At 34.6% G+C, this 22,472-nt stretch overlaps 1 protein-coding gene across 3 annotated transcripts in view; it reads right to left on the minus strand.

Moving 5' to 3' along the window:
* Positions 1 to 22,472, minus strand: part of KCNT2 (potassium sodium-activated channel subfamily T member 2) — a 545,987-nt gene that overhangs the window by 307,546 nt on the left and 215,969 nt on the right. For all 3 annotated transcript variants that reach the window (XM_043999339.1, XM_043999341.1, XM_043999340.1), the window contains 3 exons: positions 12,721 to 12,795; positions 11,165 to 11,248; positions 8,248 to 8,342 (listed from right to left, as the gene is read on the minus strand). In XM_043999339.1, the coding sequence (XP_043855274.1) occupies positions 8,248 to 8,342; positions 11,165 to 11,248; positions 12,721 to 12,795 (254 nt within the window). The remainder of the gene's footprint in view (positions 1 to 8,247; positions 8,343 to 11,164; positions 11,249 to 12,720; positions 12,796 to 22,472) is intronic.

The following is a 22,472-nucleotide window of genomic DNA, read 5'->3' on the forward strand; positions in this document are numbered from 1 at the left end:
AATGCTGAAGAAACTGTGGAAAAATTGGAACACTAATACATTGTGGTGGATCTGTGAACTGATTCAATCACTCTAGAGAGCAATTTGGAACTATGCCTGTAGGGCTATAAAGCTTTGCATACCCATTGACCCAGCAATACCACTATTAGGTCTTTTTCCCACAGAGATCATAAAAAAGGGAAAAGGATCCACATGTGCAAAAATATTTATAGCTGCTCTTTTTGTGGTGGCAAGGAATTGGAAATGGAGGGGATGCCCATGAATTGGGGGATGGCTGAACAAGTTTTTGTATATGAATGTAATGGAATACTATTGTACAGTAAGAAATGATGAGCAGGCAGATTTCAGAGAAACTTGGAAGGACTTACAGGAACTGATGCTGAGTGACATGAGCAGAACCAGGAGAACATTGTACACAGTATCAACAACATTGTTTGTTGATCAACTGTGATAGACTTGACTCTTCTCAGCAATACAATGGTCCAAAATAGTTAGAAAGGATTCATGATGGAAAATGCTCTCCATATCCAGGAAAAAAAAGAACTATGACATCTACATACTATTTCTATTTTTTTGTTTTTGTTTTTTGAGGTTTTTCCTTTTTGCTCTGATTCTTCTTTCACAGCATTACTAATGCAGAAATATGTTTAATGTGATTGTACATATATAACCCATATCAGATTGCTTGCTGTCTTGGGGAGGGGAGAAGGGGAGGAGAGGGAGGGGAGGGAGAGAGAAAAAATGGAAACTAGAAATCTTATAAAAACAAATGTTGAGGACCGTCTCTACATGTAACTGGAAATAATAAAAAAAAAACTTTTATGAAAAAAGAGATTGTATGACATTGATCAATAAGGAGGCAGGGTGTTGGCTAATACATCTGCATCATGGATTTGAGAATGAAAGTAACAGTTGTTTGGGGATCTAAATATTAGAGGGGGCAAAAAAAGGAAAAAACTAGTGAGGAAAGATTCTGAATTTCACAATACTGAATTTGTCCCAGTTTTTATAAAGATGAGGCACTGACTTTTATGTTCCTAGATGGGCTCTGATAAAGTTCCCCAGAGGCTATAGGCCTAGAACCTGCATAGGTTATCATGAATTCATAAGGAGCTTCAGGACAAAAAGAACAATGGGTCCAAAATATGTTCATTGCATTGAAGTGATCCCAATTTCTAAAGTCAATGGCAATGTAGTAGACCCAACCAAGATGGAAACACATCGATTATGGTCAATTGACAACTTTCAAATCTCATGGCACTTAACTTGTCTACCTCAGTTTTCTCATTTGTAAAATGAGAAGAATAATAGCACCCATCTCCAAGTATTTTTATGAAAAGAAAATCAGATAATATTTTCAAGCACTTTGCAAATCCTAAAGAACTATGTTTGATGATGATGATGATTACATGAGCACTACCTCAATTAACTTGAGAGCATCTCACCATTAGATTGGCTACAAAATGAAGATATTTGCTAATTACTAGGGCTACTTGTCAGGTCATTCCAGTCATGTCTGACTCTCATGACCCCATGTGAAGTTTTTTTGACAAAGATACCGGAGTGGTTTGACATTTCCTTCTCCAGCTCATTTTATTATCATAAAACAATTGTGACCAGAGTCTGTGGTAGGAATATCTACCTTAATAAAATCTTATCCATGAAGAATTTAAGTAGACCTACTTTAATTAAGCTACCATAAGATAAGAAATACCCTAAGGCTCATATTCCTGTGGGTTTTTAATTCACATCCACAGGTCAAGAAATGAAGATATCTTGCAAACAGCACCTTTTTAAGTTTAGACCAAAGAGTTCTGTCTGAAATAGCTCTGTTCTCATTCATACAGTATAGCTTATGTATGGTTCTTCTTAAAGGAGTGGAACCAGACTATATGAAATTGATTAATTCAATGGTCCCTTGTAGTGGGAATCATTGAAAAGTCTAGTCCCCAATAATACCATGAAAATGTCATGATTTAAATAAGTTTTTTACCACATTTAATCTCTCACTAGGAAAGTGCCAGGATAACAAATGGATCTAAAGGCGTGTAGTAAGAATCAATACCTAGTGTGAGAAAGACATAACAAAGATAAATCTGAGAATTAATGGCAACTCATCCCTAGAAATTTGGTCAAGCACAATCATGAAGATCAGAAGAAATAAAGCCAATTCTACATAGTGTTTTCCAGCTAAATCAGCCCTCTTAACATCAATTTTACCTGGACTACTGGCTGAGGTCAGAACAGATTTGTTTTTCTTGACTTATCCAGACAATTCTTTGCCCTTGTTTCTATTTTAGTAAATGTTATATAAATCTAACCTTAGTCAGAAGTATATAGCATCCATTTCAAGCTTCTTTGTGACTGTCATTCATTTCTGGTATAAAATTAAATGATAAGAAAATGAACTGTGTGTGAATCAAACATCAAAGTCTTGATGATAAATAACATTATGGTATATGAATCTACTTGCTCCAATCAATAGTACTTATCTTTTCACTGTATCTATTCTGAAGGGACTACTTGCCTAACAGCTGAATCAGTAGCAAGTTCTTTGCATACTAATGACAGTCCTTCAATGATCCACTTCAAATGCTCACTAATAAGTGAACACCTACCAAGAAAGGCTCAAATAAACTTGGACAGGGAGCATTAATCACTTCTAAGTAGTCTAAACTTTTAGAAAATAGATGAGTGAATTTGGTTTTGCCCCAGCAGGACATTGGTGTATTTATCCAGGTACTAAATTTGGACTAAAATGCAAAATATACATCTCTTTAAGATGGTTTCTGATATAAATCATACTCATAAATAATAATTAAATGAAGAATGCTGAACTCATTAAAACAGACATGAAAATATGGAAAAAAGGAGACAAAATCAAGAGCAAAAATGAGACCATTGAATAATTAGATTTGCTGCTTTTTTCCTTGATGTAGCAGCTATAAAAATCTGTTGCCAAAGAGCTCAGTTGGTTAGAATGTATGGTTAAATCTTTTCAATTTTATTCTCTTCTATTCAGTAAACATTTATAATAAGCCAAAGTCATGTGTTTGATCCCCATTTGCACCAGTATACTTGGCTTTATTTCACAGCCAGACACTGCATCTAAAATTTAAGCCAGCTGTCTCCTAAATGTGGATCATTGGTTCAAAAGGGGACCTAGCTAAAGTAAAGATGGATTAGCAAAATTCCATTATTATGATGGGAAAATAATTTAGAGGACCTTGCCAGTGAACAATAGGCATATATAATATACCTGATCATGAATGCATGTATCCTGTATTGTATATTATTCTACCAATAGTAGGTCAACATCAAATACAGATATACACATTACTTATATTTACATGTATATGCCATATATTATATTACTCTACTAACAGAAGGCCAATTCAAATAAATATATTAAATATATATGCTATATGTAATCTGCTTTATCCAATTCATAGATGTTCTATCTTTATAAGAATTAGGCAATTTTGTTAAATATAAGTTTACTTTATGACTTGAGATCTGAAATTGGAAGTCTCCCTTTACTTTTTCTTCACAATACTTTGATATTCTTGTCTATTTTTTTCCTTCATGTAAACGTCATCAATTTCCCTAATTCTACAAAGTTGCTAAGGGCATTTAGATTGGAATTCTTTTCAATCTTCTTAGTAATTTGAGATAGGACTGTTGTCTTAACTTCCTGGGTCAACTTACTCACACATCACAGCATTTCATCGTTGGCAGAAACATTAATAGCCATCTAGTGCAAAACAAACTGGAAAAAAGATTCCCCGTTTGACATGCTAAGTAGTAGTCACCTAATCTTTGTCTGAATCAGATCTGCAATGGAAAATAACAACTTACAAAGAATTGATTTGATTAGGAGACTAGCTAAGTGATAAGTAAATGTAATGAAATATCAATATATCACAAGAAAAGATAGATGTGAAGATTTCAGAATAGGATGCAGGGTAAAATAAGGAGAACCAGGAAAATATTATTTCAGGTAAACAAACACTTGTATGAGGGTGGGGGAGAGACTGCAATAAAAAAGAAGCTAATTGCTTCTTCTTGGCCCCAAAGAGAGAGAAACTTTACTTCTATCCCTTCTTTGACAAGGTATCAAGGTCTCTACTGTATAAAGTGGAGAATAAAATAAAAATTTGTTGATACTTGAAAGTTTTTTTCTGAATATATTTTAAAATATTTTCATACATGGAATGGCTCATTATATATAAAGATTATGTTAAGGGATTAAGGGAAAATAAAATGGATTTTGAAAATTAAGTTAAAAAAAGAGAACCTACTCCCTTCCAAGGGAGTTGATTTCAGGTGAATCATTCTGAGAAAGAGGAGGAGGAGGAGTAATAGTAGTTGTTGTTTTCCTTACCTGTAGGACAATTTTATTTTCTTGAAATTGATTTTAACTCTAGATCAAAAGTAAAAGAGACAGCTAATTCTCTCTATGGATGTAAATACTACTCAAATGGCTAGAGCATTTCAAGGAGATTTGAAATTAATATTATTCTGCCTAGGCACTGAGGGCAAAACTAGGAACAAGGCCTGGCTGACACAATGCTTCAAGACATGGCAAAGACGCTGGACAGCAATTAGGATTTAGAAAGCCTTTGACAGGCTAGAATACTATGCTAAATCAAAGGAGATGAAAGTCAATAGGGGATTAATGTAGAGCCTTATACGTAGGTTCCAAAAAATCACCTTTGTAAGAACAAGATGAGGAAAACAAAGCTATACTGTCCTTTGTTGAAAGACAGTGTGGGAGTAATTGGACTGAAAATTCAATATGAGTCAGTGTGATATTCAATTGAACAAGTGTGTTTATTAGGTGCCACCTATATACAAATTACTAGGATTCAAAGCCAAATATGTAAGAGAGCCTGTATTCAGGAAGATTGTATTTACTTATATTGTAGCAAACAGAGCTAATGTTAGATTCGACTGTATTAAGTGTCAAATCCAGGAATTAAGAAGTATAAGACAGTCCAGTTGAACTTTTTCCTGGTCAGACCACATAATGGAATATTACTTTCATTCCTGAGCCCCACATTTTAGGAAGAATATTGATAATATGGATACCATCCAGAGGAGGGTAACAAAGATGGTAAAAAAGCTTCCATTTGAAGAAATTAGGTGTGTTTAGTTTGGAGGCAATTTAGAAGGAAACTTGTGTATTGCTTCAGAATTCCAGATAAGTTTTGTATTTTTTTTTCTTTTTAAGGCTGAACTTTGTACCACTTTGTCAAATTGTTGATATCAATAATGAACGAACATAGTAGGAGTCGAAATTCTATGAAATTTACCTCTACTCTGTGACCATAATAACATGTGTTACATGTCAACAGTATAGAAAAAGAACTATAACATACCTCTTCATCATCATGGAAGGGATAGATTTCTACTATACCTATTTAGAAAGGACTATTTGCTTGGCAGCTGAAACAGAAAAAAAACCTTGAGTTCATGAACAAGAGAGCCTTTTGCATGCTAATAACCATTCTTCAGAAACTTCTACAAATCAGTAGCTAAGGGCAAATACTTAAAAATAAAGAACACAATGCTATGCTTACAAATGTTATGCTAATTTTTCAGCTGGTAGAATGAGACCCAGAATATCAATTTTACTGATTTCTAAATGTAGAAACACAGAATCTCAGAGTTGGAAGGGATTTCTAAGGCCATCTAGTCCAACTAATGCTTGAATAGGAATCCCTTTTAAAATATCCTAGATAAGTGGTCATCCATCGTTTGTATGTTGTATAACTCTAATGAAGGGAAAACCATTTCTTGAGGATTTTTTTCTTCTCTCTACTAGTATAAATCTACCTCTCTGTAGCTCCAGCTATTGATCCTGGTTCAGCCCCCTGGGATTGATAGAGCAAACTGATTATCTCCTATACTTTTAGATACCTGAAAACAGCTCTTTAACCTAAATCCTTATGTTCCCTAAGCCTTCCCTATTCCACATAAAACTGTTAGGTTTGCTATGAACTAGATGCCCATAGAGGGCCTTTTCATTTTAAAAATATCTGGCGACTCTTGAAACACCTCCACATCTGTTGAATCAATTAAAATAAAACTGAGGAGCAGATAGGTGGCGCAGTGGATAGAGCACTGGCCCTGGAGTCAGGAGTACCTGAGTTCAAATCTGGCCTCAGACACTAAACACTTACTAGTGACCCTGGGCAAGTCACTTAAAGCCAATTGCCTCACTAAAAAATAAAATAAAATAAAATTGAGCAAATATTTATTAGGTACCTACTCTGTGCAGAGCAGTGTTATTATTCTAGAATTCTTAACTTTGAACTCATAACATCAAATGCCTTTTGCAATTAGTGATATAGTTATATTATACTTTCTCTTAACAAAAAGAAAATGTATTACTTTCATAATTTAATAGTTCTGTATTTCTTATGTTATATTTAAACAAGAGTAAGAATTCATTCAGTGCTTCTACACTTAGTAACTTCTTGTTACTAAGGGGCTTATATCTTTAAAAATTATTTAGGCATTCATAAATTAAAATTAATTTTTTATTGATTTTAAGAAATAAAGCTATCCTATGTACTGCAATTTTATTACTAAGTGTTTTTACTTTTTTTTAAATCTTTTTTTCTTTTCCAGTAAGGTCAAATCCAAGTCAGTAAACATGATACATAATGAGTTTGCCTGTATCTGGGACTGTTTCAAAACAGATACATTTATCAGTGGTCATCTTCTCATTTTCTGTGTGTTTACAGTTTTTCTATAGTCAGTATAGCAGTAGCCTACAAAGACAACATGTCATTTCATGTAGAAATAAGAGCCTAGGACTTCTTGAACTATTGGTGAACATAGCTTTGAATTCTAGAATAAAACAAAACTCTATACCAAATCTTGACACTGATACATGAGCGTTTGGTTTTGTTCCATGCCTAGGACTGCATGGAAACATCATCATGGATAAGGTGGCATTGGTGACAACAATCTGAAATTATAGTTTTCTTTTTGGAGACCCTTATGTTTAAAAGACTAAGAAAGAAGGTGCAAAATCCTTCTTCTTTAGCTATCCAAAGAAAGTCTACATGCTGTGACAACAGTGGCTTGTAATGTTTGCATCACTTAGTTTTCAATAAGATACTTTGTGAACAAAGACTTTTGAATAGATTGAATTTTCATGAACATTTGTATACACTTTAAATAGAAGCACAACATCCAAAACTAATGAATAGAACAAACATTTTCATCACTCAGTAGGTAGACTTAAAGTGTTTGGTTTATGGATAATTTCTAAATATATCCTTCTTGTCTCAAATATCTTGAGTTAGGTTCACACAGCACACAGAGAAGGAGATTGAGCAGTAATCAAAGAAATTACCTAGTTAATTTGGCACTTGTTAATAGTCACGAGGAGCAAAACAGGCCAAAATATTATTTTAACATTTAACATTGATCAACTAAATTGAATAATTTCCAGATTCCTTTTTATTCTGTGCAGATCAAATGAGATTTTTGTAAAGTGCTTAGCACAATGCATGGCACATAGTAGACTCTAAATAAAGGCTTGTTTTCTTTTTCTTCCTCCCCTCTACTATGGAGTCATTTGCTACATCTAAAAAACACAAACAACAAAACAGTAATTTCCATGTTCACACTGGTCAGCTGTGTTGCAAATGGCCATTTTTATGAAAAAAATCAAAATTTGTGATAGATTGATCACATTCTCTCTTCCCTAAATAAACAGCTTCTTGATTTGGGCAAGGTGGATATGGTTATATGCATATTTAATTTCATTGATATGGGAAACTTTTCATATATAAATAATATAGATTAGCACCTTGTAGATAATTTTTAGTCTTAGAAAGTTGCCGGGTCACTGAGAAGTTAAGTGACTTATCGATGGTCACACAGCATGAATTTGTAAAAGGCAAGACCTAAACCTAGGTCTTTCAGACTTCAAATCCCTATTCTCTATCCCACTCTGTCTCCATTTCTGTATGAGAGACTTGTGCTCACTTGTCTTCTATGAAAGGTAAAAATAAACAAACCCTCAACTTATTTCTATATAGGATTCGCTTCTGTTCATGATTTTCAATTTTCAGAACAAACACCAAGGACTAATGCTCTTTTAAACCAACTATTAATCAAAATTGATTTTAATAACTGCCATATTTTCCAGAAAAAATTCAATATATGTATTGTAAAGGGCTCATCACCAAGTAGAAATATCAAACCGAAAGCTACTTTGCATCTTACCAGGTGAAGATAAGACAAAGTAATGTAGATATTAATATCAAAACTTGATTAAACATTGCTGATTGTGTCCTCTGAATGGCTCTATGAAGATCATTCTAAAGTAAAAGTAAAGACAAATGGTTACTGTTGGCATATGCAAAAATTACATTGGTTCATAGAATACATTCTTTCCAAAACACATGCATTATTTAGATAATATATTTATTTTAGAAATCATAATGTACCTCTACATTTTTTTGCTTCTCTATTATTATAATCATTGTTTGGCCTAGACTTGGGAGTTCCACCATAGGGAACTAACCTCTTTGCCAATGCAGATGAGCAATTGTTCTACAGATAATAGTCGAAAAGAGTCCCCAGGAGAATCGAAAGGTAATTGATTTGTTCAGGTTCACACATTATAAGGCCTCTCTTGAATATAGGTCTTCCTAATTCAATGTCCAGCTTTTTATAAACTATGCTAAGCAACTTCTCACATCTCAGAAACAGATACTTTAAACAGTCATAAAAGGGAAAGAATAAAGTAACTGACAAATGGCCTCCCAGTTGGAAAATGAAGAATTTGTTGATGCTAATGGTAAGCTTTTATTCTTAAAAAAGAAAAAAAAGGAAGTCTCCAAAGGAAGGGAGAGAGAGAATTGCATCAAATATACAATCAATTCCATTTTTGAATTATGATAATAGCATGACAAATAGAAATTCATAGATGCTTTTTAAAACCTCATTTTAGGTGTCAATTTAAGCTCTTCTTTGATAGATCCCTTTTTAAAAGGAAATTCTTAGAATGGAGCTAAATTGACTAATTTGAGTCCCATCTCTTAGCCTTACTCAGCTTTCTTTCTAGGAGATGGGTTAAAGTATAGAAAAAGGAACAAAAGCTCATCATGAGCAGGGAGAAGGTAAGCCCAAAAATCTTTCCAAAATGGATAAATCAGGTGTAGATGAGTAATTACCTGTATTTCACCAACTGTCTCCATTTTTAATTTGAATCAATGCGTTATTTTCTTATTTATGTAACTTTCCCAAGTAACTCTTTGTAATATGAGTTGTCAGAAGGTTCTTTTGTTTCAAATGTAATTTATGTAATCTGCATTTACTGAAACAAATATTTCCCTTTTGACAATTAAAAAGACAGCCAAATAGCCCTGTAAAATATTCCACAGTCAGTCACTCCCCTATTACATTTCTTAATCATTGGCTAAGAGGTTAAATGAGACTCAAGTGACTGCAGGATAGAATTTCTTTTTTAAACATTTGCTCACTTATGAAAACCCAAATGTTCTCCAAAATGTTTTGACAGCCAAAAATTGTGTCAGAACACATTTGTTAGGATGTCTGAAACATGTTTGTCTTCCCCCACAAGATTTTACTTTTCAATGTAGCCATCCCCATAGTGTTCTTGCTTCTTCATCATGTAAAAACTCATGGTGGATATTATCCATCAATGACCTGTATGCCACTTGAAAATTTCATTTGCTTTTTTCAGCTACCAGCCAATTACTTTAGAGATATTTCTGAGATATTGTCCTACTACCTCTATTTAGGGCCAATATTGAGCAAAAAGGCTACTGTAGAAGTATACATCACCACCCCCCTTAGTCATCATTTCTTGCTCTGTTTAACATTCCAATTTTTCCCTCCGAGAATTCCTCCTAGGACTCTAAGTTCCCACAACTGCAATAAACTTGTCTATTTGGAATCACTCATCATCCTTCCTAACCAAAGTGAATAGCAAATCAGAGTTTATAAAAGTAGGACTTCAGATTTCTCCATGGGGTGTTTTATTGCTTTACCAATTTTCATGAAATACTTGACCACCTATAGATAGAAATGTCAAACATCTCCTACAAACATCTCTAGTTTATTTTCTAGATCTTGGATACACAAACCAGGAGGAACTGGGTTTGGGTCTGGGCTCTGCAACTTGATGCCTGTATGACCATGGGCAAGTCACTGACTGCTCCCAGACTTAGTTTCTTCATCTGTGAAATGGGTATATTATTACTCTCCCTTATTAGGATTTTTTTGAGGAAAATACATTATAACCCTGAAAGCCCTATATAAATGTAATGATATTTATCACCACCTCCCTAACATCAATTAACTACTAGTATCTAGAAACATGTTTTTAAGTACGTAAGCAACGCTTCTACCTAGTTAGATAGGCAACAAGGACAATCGGTCATTGGTTTAGTAGCCTCTAAATCATCTGAACTTTTTGCACTTTGTCAGGTCCAAATTTTATTGTGGTTTCAAACAACAGAAGGATTATTAGGGTGAATGGAGTAGTAAGCAGCAGAGACTGGCAAGCTTAATGATTTGAAATTATAGGAATTTTACCAGTCTAGTTTAGCTCTAGATAGTCAGGATGGGGGAAAAACTTGGCAAAGTCACTGGGCAAGGACATTTTCATCTCAAGCACTCTTGTTTTCCTAATTATCTTTTTAAATAAAACTTATTTCAAGATACTTATTTTCTTTTATTTTTGTAAAGTAATCTGTATACAACAGAAGATATAAAAAACCAGAATTAAGTTCACTACAATATGACACAATTGGGTATTATTTTGTTTGTTTGTTTTTGTGGGGCAATGAGGGTTAAGTGTCTTGCCCAGGGTTACACAGCTAGTAAGTGTCAAGTGTCTGAGGCCAGATTTGAACTCAGTTCCTCCTGAATCCAGGACCAGTGCTTTATCCACTGGACCACCTAGCTGACCCCAGATATTATTTTTAAATGGAATGAAATTGGTACCAATAAATTATTGGGTGGGATTATGGGAAAGCCCCAAAAGAACAATTATTAAAACTACATGAAACAAAGTTATAAAATCATAGTCTACTTGTGTTTAAATAATAATAGCAAATTTGAAATAATGCATGTTTTAAAAATCACAATTTCAATTTAATTTTATACTTACAATCATATTTTCCAAAGCATGTTTGGCAAGCCAACAATTTAGAAAGACAGGGATGAATAGATTTCTTAAGGAAGGCCAGAATATCTGGAAAATAAATTAAAACTAAAATATTTTTGTCAGAAAAAAATGATATCAATTAGATTGAAAAGGGGTTTGAATGTAAATAAAGTGAAGATTAAAAAGTAACACTAATGGAAGAGCTGTACAAATTTGAAAGCAACACCCCAAATCCTCTCCTCTTATGGGAAAAGTGAGTGCTATGTAGGTAACAGTAGAAATGAACAACAGATAAAAGGCAGATGCAATTGTGTTCATTGATTTTTGTTGGCTTTTTTGGGGGGGGGCAGGGCAATGGGGGTTAAGTGACTTGCCCAGGGTCACACAGCTAGTAAGTGTCAAGTGTCTGAGGCTGAATTTGAACTCAGGTACGGGCTGGTACTTTATCTACTGCACCACCTAGCTGTCCCCACGTTCATTGATTTTTGAAGGCATTAACCTTTATTAGGAAAATAGAAAGTAGAAGAAGAGAACAGAAATGAACCCCAATAAACAAATTGTTCTGCCAATAATTCTTGGTAGAAAGCTAAACGCTGGATCTTGTTTTTTAAAAAAGGTAGCATTAAGAAATCAGACAGGACAAAGCCCCATTGCTTCTGTATCTGGTATTCAAATGTTTTGAAAGGCCTGGAATTATCCAATGCTCAATCAGTTGAGTAAATCTAGACCACTCATTTCATTTAATAAAACTCCAGCTGTTTTGCTTACATTAGTTATTCAAAATGAAAAACTATCAGATCTGAGCAACAGCTGGAGAGGTTGCTCAAGAGTTTTATAGTCATAAATAGTCATGTAGCTTAGTCCTATTCAGGTCATGATTGAAGGAAGAAGAAAAAAACAACATATCACCTCATGTTAAACTGCTACAAACCCTGAATTCACAATAAGTCATTTTATAAAGAGGCAACAGATCATTTAATCTGAAATTCCCTTTTGCCCATGGGAAAGTACTGGCTGTACTTTCCTGGATAAACCTAGATGGAGAGAAGAATTTCTGGCAATTTCCTGGCAGCCTCTGTACTGGAGAGAGAATTAAGTTCAGTAAATTATGTTGAATGACTAAAAATGAATAAATTAATGTGATTTTAATGCATAAATTAAGCAAGAAAAATCTCATTTTACCTATATAATTATTCTATCATTGCTACACAAAATTCTTAAAATAAACACAATTTCTGCTCTGTTATTGACCCTAGCACTAGATATTAATGCAGCAGTTTTTGTGAACATCTAGCTTTAAAGGGGGATAAGCATGGGCCTAATAACCAATGCTTCTCTATGTGGAGTGCTTTATTCTACAACTGTAGACAGCATCCCCATTAGTTTTTTTAATTTATTCAAAGAATCCATCCAGTTGATATTAATTTACTATATCTTTCTTTATTGACACAAGGATAATATGCAGTCATCCAAAATATTAAATTTATTTATTAACAGCTTTTTTTCATAAATTCTCAACTCAAATGGCATGCAGTTTTTCTTCCTTTTAGTGGACTTACTGAGATGATGAAGGGGACAGCATTAATGATTTCCAGGATGAAAGGTATGCGTAAAATCTGTTCCCAGATGTTTCCCTTTAAGAAAAAAAAAGAATAGAAATAGAAGAAATGTCTACTGAATCCCACCAAGAGAAAAATCACTAAGTATAGGACTTTCTCTGGCTAGAATGGTACACATGTTAATATGATGCAGTAATTTTTTTTAGAATTCAAAGTATACTAGAAACTTAATTTATAGACTCCTGTTATAAGTAATTTTATTCCCATAATTTTCTACAAAATTAGGAAATAAATTCATATCTATGGATATGTTTTTTGTTTGTTTGTTTGTTTATTGGGGAAAGGCAATGAGGATTAAGTGACTTGCCCAGGGTCACACAGCTAGTGTCAAGTGTCTGAGGTCTGATTTTAACTCAGATCCTCCTGAATCCAGGGCCATTGTTTTATCCACTGTGCCACCTAGCTGCTCCCCATGCATATGTTTTTATAGTATTTTCATCTTACAACTTTTATGGACAAAAAAATATAGATTAAAATTTTTTTTCCTACTGATAATGATTCCAAAATGTTATTTAATGAAAAACTACATAGGAAGAAACACAGGAAACTCCTTTTTTTCATGTCATGGTCATGAAAACATTCAAAGATAGCTATCATTTCTGTACTAAATGTCTCTTTTAAATGGTTCCTCATACGTATTGATATATTTCAGTTTCTAGCCCCTTCAGTGTGCTGACAGCTCTTCTCTAGATGCCAGATTTTATGATTCTCACGCCTAAATGTAATACTCTGGATTTGATCAAATGACATGACATAATATGTGAAAATTGATTTGCAAACCTTAAAGTGCTATGTAAACATCAGCTATTATTTCGTTTGGGTTTTTATATTTTAGTTGGAACCTATATTTTCTTTATTATTACAGAACTCCAGGAATGGAAATTCCTTCCACTGTTGTAGCACACCAACTGACCTATAGTCTCACAGAGTGTCTAGGACAATGAGAATGACGTGTTTTACTCATAGTCACAACTCTAGTGTGTCTCAAAGTAGTAACACAGCTCTTGACACCAGTTCTTTCTGATTAAAGTCTAGTACTCAATTTACTATGCATCTCTCTCTTTCAATTATACTTAATATTATTGTTACTATTATTTACTTGGCCTGTAGAAGGCAATTAATAATTTATTTGTTGATATATTGATTTATCTGTATATTATATTTCAATTATTCCACAAAAACACATACCTATAATTTGAACTATTGAAATTTTTTGGGAAAAAGGCAGAATTTCACATTTACCCATATGAACCACAGGAACTTCAATTACCACTTAAAACTATTAAGATGAAACAAATAGGGGCAGCTAGGTGGCACAGTGGATAGAGCAACAGCCCTGGATTCAGGAGGACCTGAGTTCAAATCCAGACACTTGACAACTTACTAGCTGTGTGACCCTGGGCAAATCACTTAACTCCAATTGCCCCACCAAAAAAAAAAAAAGATGAAACAAATACCTGCCAATATGAAAATATTAAACACTAAAAAATTGCTGTTAGAGTTGTTTGATGAGCAAAACATTGCTAGAACTACCTGACACCATGGTGTCTGGTGCTTAAAGCAGTACATGGCACATAGTAGGTATTTAATCATGATTGCTATGGCATAGTAGAAAGGATATTGACCCTTGAATCAGAGAAATTGGCTTCAAATCTTACCCCTAACACTATAAATGTGACCCATGCAAGTCAATAAACTTCACTGTATTTCAATTTCTTCATCTATAAAATGAGAGAGTTGGACTAGAATACCCTAAGATCTCTTAGATGTCTAGACTGTGGTCCTATGTATAAAACATACCTAATAATTCTAGGAAGTTCTACTTTTTTGATAGGATTCCTCTAAATAAGGATAATCTGAACAGCTGAAAACTAGGGTTTATTGATATAGACTTTGCAAGAAAGTATATAGATAGACTTTTCCAATTAAGTATATATAATTCTACTTTTGAGACACATCTAGTTTATATTAACTTCTTTTTCCCCCTTTTTTAGGGCAATGATGGTTAAGTGACTTTTCCGGAGTCACACAGCTAGTAAGTATCAAGTGTTTGAGGCTGGATTTGAACTCAGGTCCTCCTGAATCCAGGGCCAGTGCTCTATCCACTGCGCCACCTAGCTGCTCCCTGTTTATATTGACTTCTGATTCATTCTCATCATGAATCTACATGAATCACCAAAAAGTATCTTAAAGGATTCAATAAAGTAAATGGGGAAATTACATCATTCTCTACTTGAAAACCTACAGGATTTAGTCTCAGAATAAATAATCTTTTAATGAGAATATGACAAAGGGTCAAAGAACATCACCATGGAAAGAAGAATGATTGATTGCAGTGAATCTAAGAAGCTGAAATATCATGCTTGAAATTTACTGAACTTTATCTGGTATCTTTTTTTCCTATTCACACAAAAAATGAAAATATCTATAAGACCTGACAGGATGGCAGAATAAGAAGTTACATGTGGTCCTGAATTACCTATCTCCACATAAAAGCAAACCAAAAAAAGGGTCAAACAAAGTAATGATTACAGTAAGAAGAGAGGTGCTCAAAAATGCCAAACTTGATGATATTTTATCTTTCCTTCCTTCCTCTGCCATACCCCTCCTAAAACACCTATTCTTCATCCTCACCAAGACTTTCAATCCATTCTCTCCTTTGAATTTTCCCAGGCTATCATCCCTGTTCTGTCTACACTGTCCTCACTTCCTAAAATCAAACCCTGGGTGAACTATTTCAGCTCTCCATTATCCTCTACTTTGCTTGTCCTGTCTCTGAAAATGCCTGGCCAAATCTCGGCTTTTGATTGTTCACACAATCTAATTCCTTCCCTCCTACTCACATGCTGTTGAACTACAGAAATCATAAAACTATACTGACTGTATATACTACAAATTTACACTATCAAATCTCAACTGGTTCCTTACAGTTGCAAGCAATTCTGCTACTTTTCCTAAACTGATTATCCCAATGATCAAGGCTTCTGTTATAAACCTTCTCTTCTCTCCTTACTCTCTTATTCAACCACTTTAGTGGTACCCTATCACATCCAGGATCAAATATAAAGTACTTTATTTGATATTGTATGCTCTTTACAATCTGGTCCCCTCTAACTTTTCATATCTTCTTTGATTTTACTCACCATCATGTATTTTAACATCCAGTGAACACTAATTTCCTTGTTATTCCTTGCACAAAATAATCCATCTCCTGACTCAGCATTTTCATTGGTTGTCCCCAACATCTGGAATTATTTCCCTCATCTCTCCTTCCTGTCTTCCTTAGAATCCTGCAAGTCCCGGATAAATTCCCATCTTCTACAATAAGTTCTTCCTCATCCTTCTTAATCCTAGTGCCTTTTCTCTGATGATTACCTCCAATTAATTTTGTATATATCTCGCTTGTAATAGTTATTGGCAAGTTGCTTTCCTCATTAGAATGAGTTCCTTGAAAGAAAGACCCTTTTTTATCCCCAGCACTTAGCACAGTTCCTGACATATAGTAGTTATCTAATAAATGTTGATCAACTAAATTGTGAATTATCTGGAAACAAAATGAGTGGTCATTGATTTGAGAATTCCTGAACAAATAGTATGTGATATTTATTGTTTCTCACAAAATGTTGAACATAAAGAAGACAGAGAAGCATGGAACAACTTTTATGAACAGATGTAGAGCAAGTGAAACACATCCAGAGTAACAATCAATATTTACAGTGACAACAATAACATACATGAACAGGAAGTTGGATTTAGATTATACATTGTTATAGATACATACATGATAATAACTATCTTCTATGTTTGGGCAAAGTTGGGGAAGGTAGGGGGCAATAGAAAGAAGAGGTCATGTATGTCAAATGTTGCATACACTAATATACCTAGTCTCTCAATAGGATGGTTTTAATTGTTTTTCTTTATCATATTTATTAGAGTAGAGATCATGGAATCATAGATTTAGAGTTGGCAGGATCCTTAGAGGCCACTTAATCCAACCTCCTTTGTTTTAGAAGTGAGGAATTTAAGTCAAAGAGATTTAAGATCATGGATTTAAAGCTGGAAGAGTCTTTAGGGTCCTTCTAATCCAAATCCCTTTGTTTTATCAGTGAGGAAATGAAGTCCCACAGAGTTTAAGTCACATAATTAGTAAGTGAAAGAGACAAAATTCCAACTGTATCATGCTTTCAGCTATTTGTTATATATTGGTAAATGAGTAAAGTATTTTTAAATAAATAAATAAAGATAAAAATGGGGAAAAAGTCTGGCAGAGATTTAAAGAAACCATTACATGCTTCCTGTCTCAATCTTTTCCAAAACATTTTAAATACTACCCAACAAAAAAGATTTAGCATTCCTCAACTTATGACTGATATTATGTAAACCACCATTGAATTCTTAATGTTAAGTAATTCAAATTATATATTTTTTAAATTATGGGTAATATCATTTAAGAATTAAACCATATCACACATCTTTCAAGTCAATTTAGAATCCAAATTAATGTGAAACAGTTCAATCATTCAAAAAAAAAGCAACAAAAATTAGCATCCTTTAATAATTAGTTAATAAAAACAGAAAGAACAATATAATGTATCTCATTTTTTTTTGGTGAGACAATTGGGTTTAAGTGACTTGCCTAGGGTCACACAGCTAGTAAGTATAAAGTATCTGAGGCTGGATTTGAACTCAGGTCCTCCTAAATCCAGGGCCAGTGCTCTATCCACTGTGCCACCTAGCTTCCCCACAATATAATGTATCTCAACTTTCACTTATTTACTACAAAGAGAAATGGAAGATTTCTATTAACATTTTAGTCATTTAAACAGGAAAGTTTTCATTTATTTTTTGAGAGGTAGAGATAGAAAAGAGATGAGGGATGTCTGAATTGTTTAGAAAAAAATCTACACTTTTAATTTCACCTTAGCTCTGGACACTGGCTGAAAAGGAAAGTATAATGTGGAAATTCCAACAGTAAAAAGAATCTAGGATGAAGTCCTTGGGGAATAGAACTTTGGGGGAAAAATATACCTTAAATCTTTTTCTATGCAAGCAGAAAGTTTTAGGACAAAATAAAAAGGACACATGAAGGACTATCAATCCCATGATTAAAAATAGTGTATTTTATGGTGAAATTTACTAAAGTAAAACCCGTTATTTCACTTACATAAAAATGAATTAATTTCCTAGGAATTTATTTTTTTATAGAAAAGTATATTGCATAATAAGAAACAGCATGCTATAGTTAAAAGAGCCCTGTAATGGGAGTCAGAAGACCTGGGTTCTACTTTTGGCTCTCTGATACTGACCTAGTCATGTCTACTCCTCGGTCTTCAATTTTGTCATATCAACTGAGGAAGCTGGAATAGAGAAAATATATTCTAAAATACTTGTCCAGCTCTAATCTAAGATACTAGGAAATATAAAGATTCATTGTGCAGTTCACTAAATCAGATCCCAACTGGGCTATATATTTTACATATTCTTAGAAAGTTGTGCCTGCGGTTTGTTGGATGCATGGCCATGCAGCTAGTAATTGTCAGAGGCAGAAAGTGAACCCAGGTTTCATTAAATTCAAGTATGGTGCTCCATTTATTAAGCAACTGTACCTGATTCTCTAATTCTGCTAAGTATGGTCAACTAATTTAAAAGAATTGTGCTGAAGGATGTAGGAACCCTATATTTAATAAAAGATTAACAATAATTAATACCAACACTATTTTCTAATAACAATATCTAATTTTTAAAAATTAAGGGAAGAAGAGGGTTCTGGGTCATGTGAAAACAAGATGGAGGATGATTATTTCTCTGATCCCCATAATTATTATACCTCTCTGAAACAGAAATTATGCACCAAAGATAAAGCAACTTCAGCTGTCTACATTTTCTAGGCTACCCAGAATTCAAAATGAGATTTTAAAAACTCATGAACTGACATTCCCTTACCCTGAGGATTATTTGGTAAAATTCCCTTATTTTTCGAGAGGAACTATATGAAAACCATGATGATGATTTGGTGAAATTCTCCTGTTTTTCCACAGGAAAATATGAAAACCTAGCCTACTAGATCAAAGGTCCCTTATGGTGACAGAGATTGAACCTGGCTGATAATCAAATAATTAGATATTTGTGAGAATACAAGCACAAACCAAGGAGGATTCCCTTGAGTCTTGAGGAGATATCATTGTCTAATGTCTTGGCTCCTCAGCATCCCTGAGCCAATTCTGGGGTTACATAGATGTGTCTTATCTTCAAAGGTTTCCTTCTGTTAAGGGCTAAAATTCTAGCTAAACTGTCTAAACTATTTAATGAATGGTCGCCAATAAATTATAAGCTTTAGCAAGAGTTAGACTTTTAAGCATTTATTAAGGAGAATAAGAATTTGGTAAAGAGAGAGAGAAAGGCCTAGATTCCTATCTATTAAAGGGAGAGCGCATTTCTAGCTCCCCTCTCCACCAGCATCCTCAGGAAAGAGAGCGAGAGTGAGCGCCAGTCTCTTCCTTCTTCCTCCCACTAGCCTGTGTCACTTCCTGACACCAAAGAAAAGACTCCTGGTCTTGCCCTCAAAGACCTTTGCTTCATGGGCGGAACTCTTCTACAGTAAGTCTCCAGCAGGTGGCGTTATTCCAATTGTTACACTTCTTTACATCCACATTGTTTGCTTTCAAGGAGTCAGCTATCAGACTGATTTGTATTGTGCAAATGGAATTTAGAGCATACTGTTGTAAACACAGGAAGCAGAAAGGTAATCAGTCCTGACCTGTCTGATCTAGTAACTACACAACCTCCCCTTCCAACTGCTTAAATACTTTTCTCTTCTATATATCATTGGGATCTCTTAAGAGATTGTCAATGTAATTGCATATAACTGAGTTGCTGAGAACAATAAAAATGAGTGCGTGCAATTCACTTGGCTTATGGCTTTTTTTGTTGTTGTTTGTTTGTTTTGTGGGGGACAGGTTTCTGGTTAACAACCCTGACCTCATTTAGCACCCCTCCACTACCTCCTAGTGAGGCTGTACCAGCAAACCTGAGGATAGGACACAAGGGCTTTCAATAAAACCCACTCCAACATCCTGGTCTCCCCTTATTATTTCCATATAGAATCTGAGTCCAGTCACAGCCCTCAGAAGAAAATCCTGGGATGAGGTTAGAGTGGATGAGAGGGAGCAAATGGGGATGGGGAGTATTGATCAAACCTGTAATACTAGTGCTGCAAAGCTCTAAACTGCCAGTACGGAGGTATACAACCTTATAGCACCCAGCAACACAATACTGGCATTCCAGTGCTGGGCAAGAGAACTAAGAAACAAAAGGAGCATGACAGGACACCAGGACAGGACACTGTTCAGCACTTGATTTAACCTGTGGAAGAAAGTACAGCATTTAGCTGGTGCCAGTTCTGAACACCACAAGGTCTCATGGTAAACTATAAGTTGCCCAGTGTAAGAGGGGGTTGAGACAATTTGAAATTCAATCCAAAAGGAAATCACCATAAGAGGAGAAAGAGTGAAAAAGTGAAAAGGGGGAAACTGCCTGGGGACTAAAACTACCAAGAACTTCAGGAAGAATAAAACTCAAAGACATTTAACATAAGCAGATAAATCAAGAGGGAAAACACTAACAGAAGAAAATATGGTCTCCAGATCTAATAAATTAGTTCAGGAAACTATGAATAAACACTACAAAATAAAAGAAAATGAGTCAACACTTGATGAAACAGAAGACTTTATTGAAGGTGATAATATGGAACTATAACATGCTGTTACTGAGTAGTTAAAAAGAGAAATGAGAATTTGTGAGAGCAAAATTTATGATGTGATGACCAAAAAAGTAAAAATTTTTAAAATAGGGGAAGAATAATAAAACTGGGATCTGAAATGGCAAGCTTCACCTAAGAAACAAAAGAGAAAACAATAGATTGGAATTGCAAATTATACAAAAATTAATCTAGAAGAAGAGAAAAAATATTAAAAGAAAACATGATCCCTATGTAAGCAATACACACTCTTCTGGAAGGCAGGATGTATAAAAATAATCTTTGATAGTTCTCCCAGGAAAACAAAGCAAAAAGGCTAAAAATTCAGGATATATAGTGGTTAAATTTTACAGCTCAGTTTAGAACTAAGTTCTTCAAGCAATCATGAGAAGAACCTCAAATACAAAATAAAAGAAATTCGAATAATGAAAAACTATTGTGCACCCACCAGAAAACAGAGGAGGGAACATAACAATAATGTTCCAAAAAGCAATGAAACTCAAGAAGCCCAGAGTAACCTATCCTGCAAATCTAAACTTATACATGAAAAATACAGAATTCATTAATAAAGAGGCATTTAAAAATGTTCAGAAAGGAAAAAAAAGAACTGAAGATATTTACTTCTCAATCACCCCAAAGAGGGAAAAAGTAAATAAATGCAATAGCTAAGGACAACAATAAATAACAATCATGACAACAGAGTAACTAGTGAAAAACTTCTTTCTGAATGTACACAAGGAGATAAGGGTGAAGGCAGAAGTGCTGTGAAGATAACTATAAAGAAGTGGGTCTGGCGCATTATGGAACAGAATTGGCAACATCCTGTCTACAAGTGAATCAATGTTTTTTGTTTGTATTTGGTTTGATTTGGTGTGTGTGTGTGTGTGTGTGTGTGTGTGTGTGTTTGTGTGTTTTGTAGAACTACATTACAATATGGGAGGGAGCAGAGCAGAGTGATGTGCTGGGGTAAAAGTCAGGGCTAGCAATGAGGGGAAAGTGACCCCTATGGTCTCCAGAAGAAAAATGTTGTAGAGGAGTAGATTAAGGGAAGGAGGGAAGGATTGAAAAATAGGAGTAATGAAGGGTGCTTTGCTTTGGTACTGGGGTGGAGATTCTACTGATGAGTCCTCCTGTGGGTTAAGAGAACTGGTCGGTGAAGGGAGATGGGAACCTTGCACTATGTGTGGCCTGGTAGATTTCATGCTTGAAAAAAGTCTGCTTGTCATACATCCAGAAACACAAGAGTAGGAACCTTTTTGGGCAACTGGCATTTATGGGTATGGGAGAGCATAGACGCAAGGAAATCTGAGGTAAATGGAGGAAAAAAGGTAATCAGGGGAGAGTATAGATCAGTGGTGAGCTCCATAATCAGGGGCATGGGGCAAGGGATCCTACCATAGGGCAATGTCCTTTCTGACACCTGAAATAACTGGTACTATCCTCAAAGTAAGACACAATGGAAAACTGAAATTCATGGGGTAAGGCCTTCAAGGCAATAGCAGAAACTACATGGAGGGAAGAGTCTAGAATAGATATCTTGGAAGCCTTGATCACATGAGCAATACAGAGAAAAGAGAGAGATGAGATAATTATACATGTTATGAATCAGAAGATTAGGGTTTAGAGTAGATGGGATGGATAATAGAAAGAAAGAACTATTTTTCAAAAGGAGGTGCATAAATTAAATTTAAAAATTAAGGAATAGGACTAATTGAAGGGGAGGAGAGAAAGGGGAAATCTTTCTAACTGAAAGGAAAAAAAGAGGGGAAGAATATAATCTGATAAAAGTGGTAAAGAAAAAGGGAATAACAAGCAAAACCCCAAAGGAAAAGGGATAAAAACAATAGGGAGGGATTGGGATGAAGGGAAGAGAGCCTGTGGGAACCAGGGCATCTACAAAAAGATTAAGTTTAAGTAACTGAAGGAGCATAGCACT

Source organism: Dromiciops gliroides, chromosome 4 (assembly GCF_019393635.1).
Source record: "Dromiciops gliroides isolate mDroGli1 chromosome 4, mDroGli1.pri, whole genome shotgun sequence".
NCBI lineage: Eukaryota > Metazoa > Chordata > Mammalia > Microbiotheria > Microbiotheriidae > Dromiciops > Dromiciops gliroides.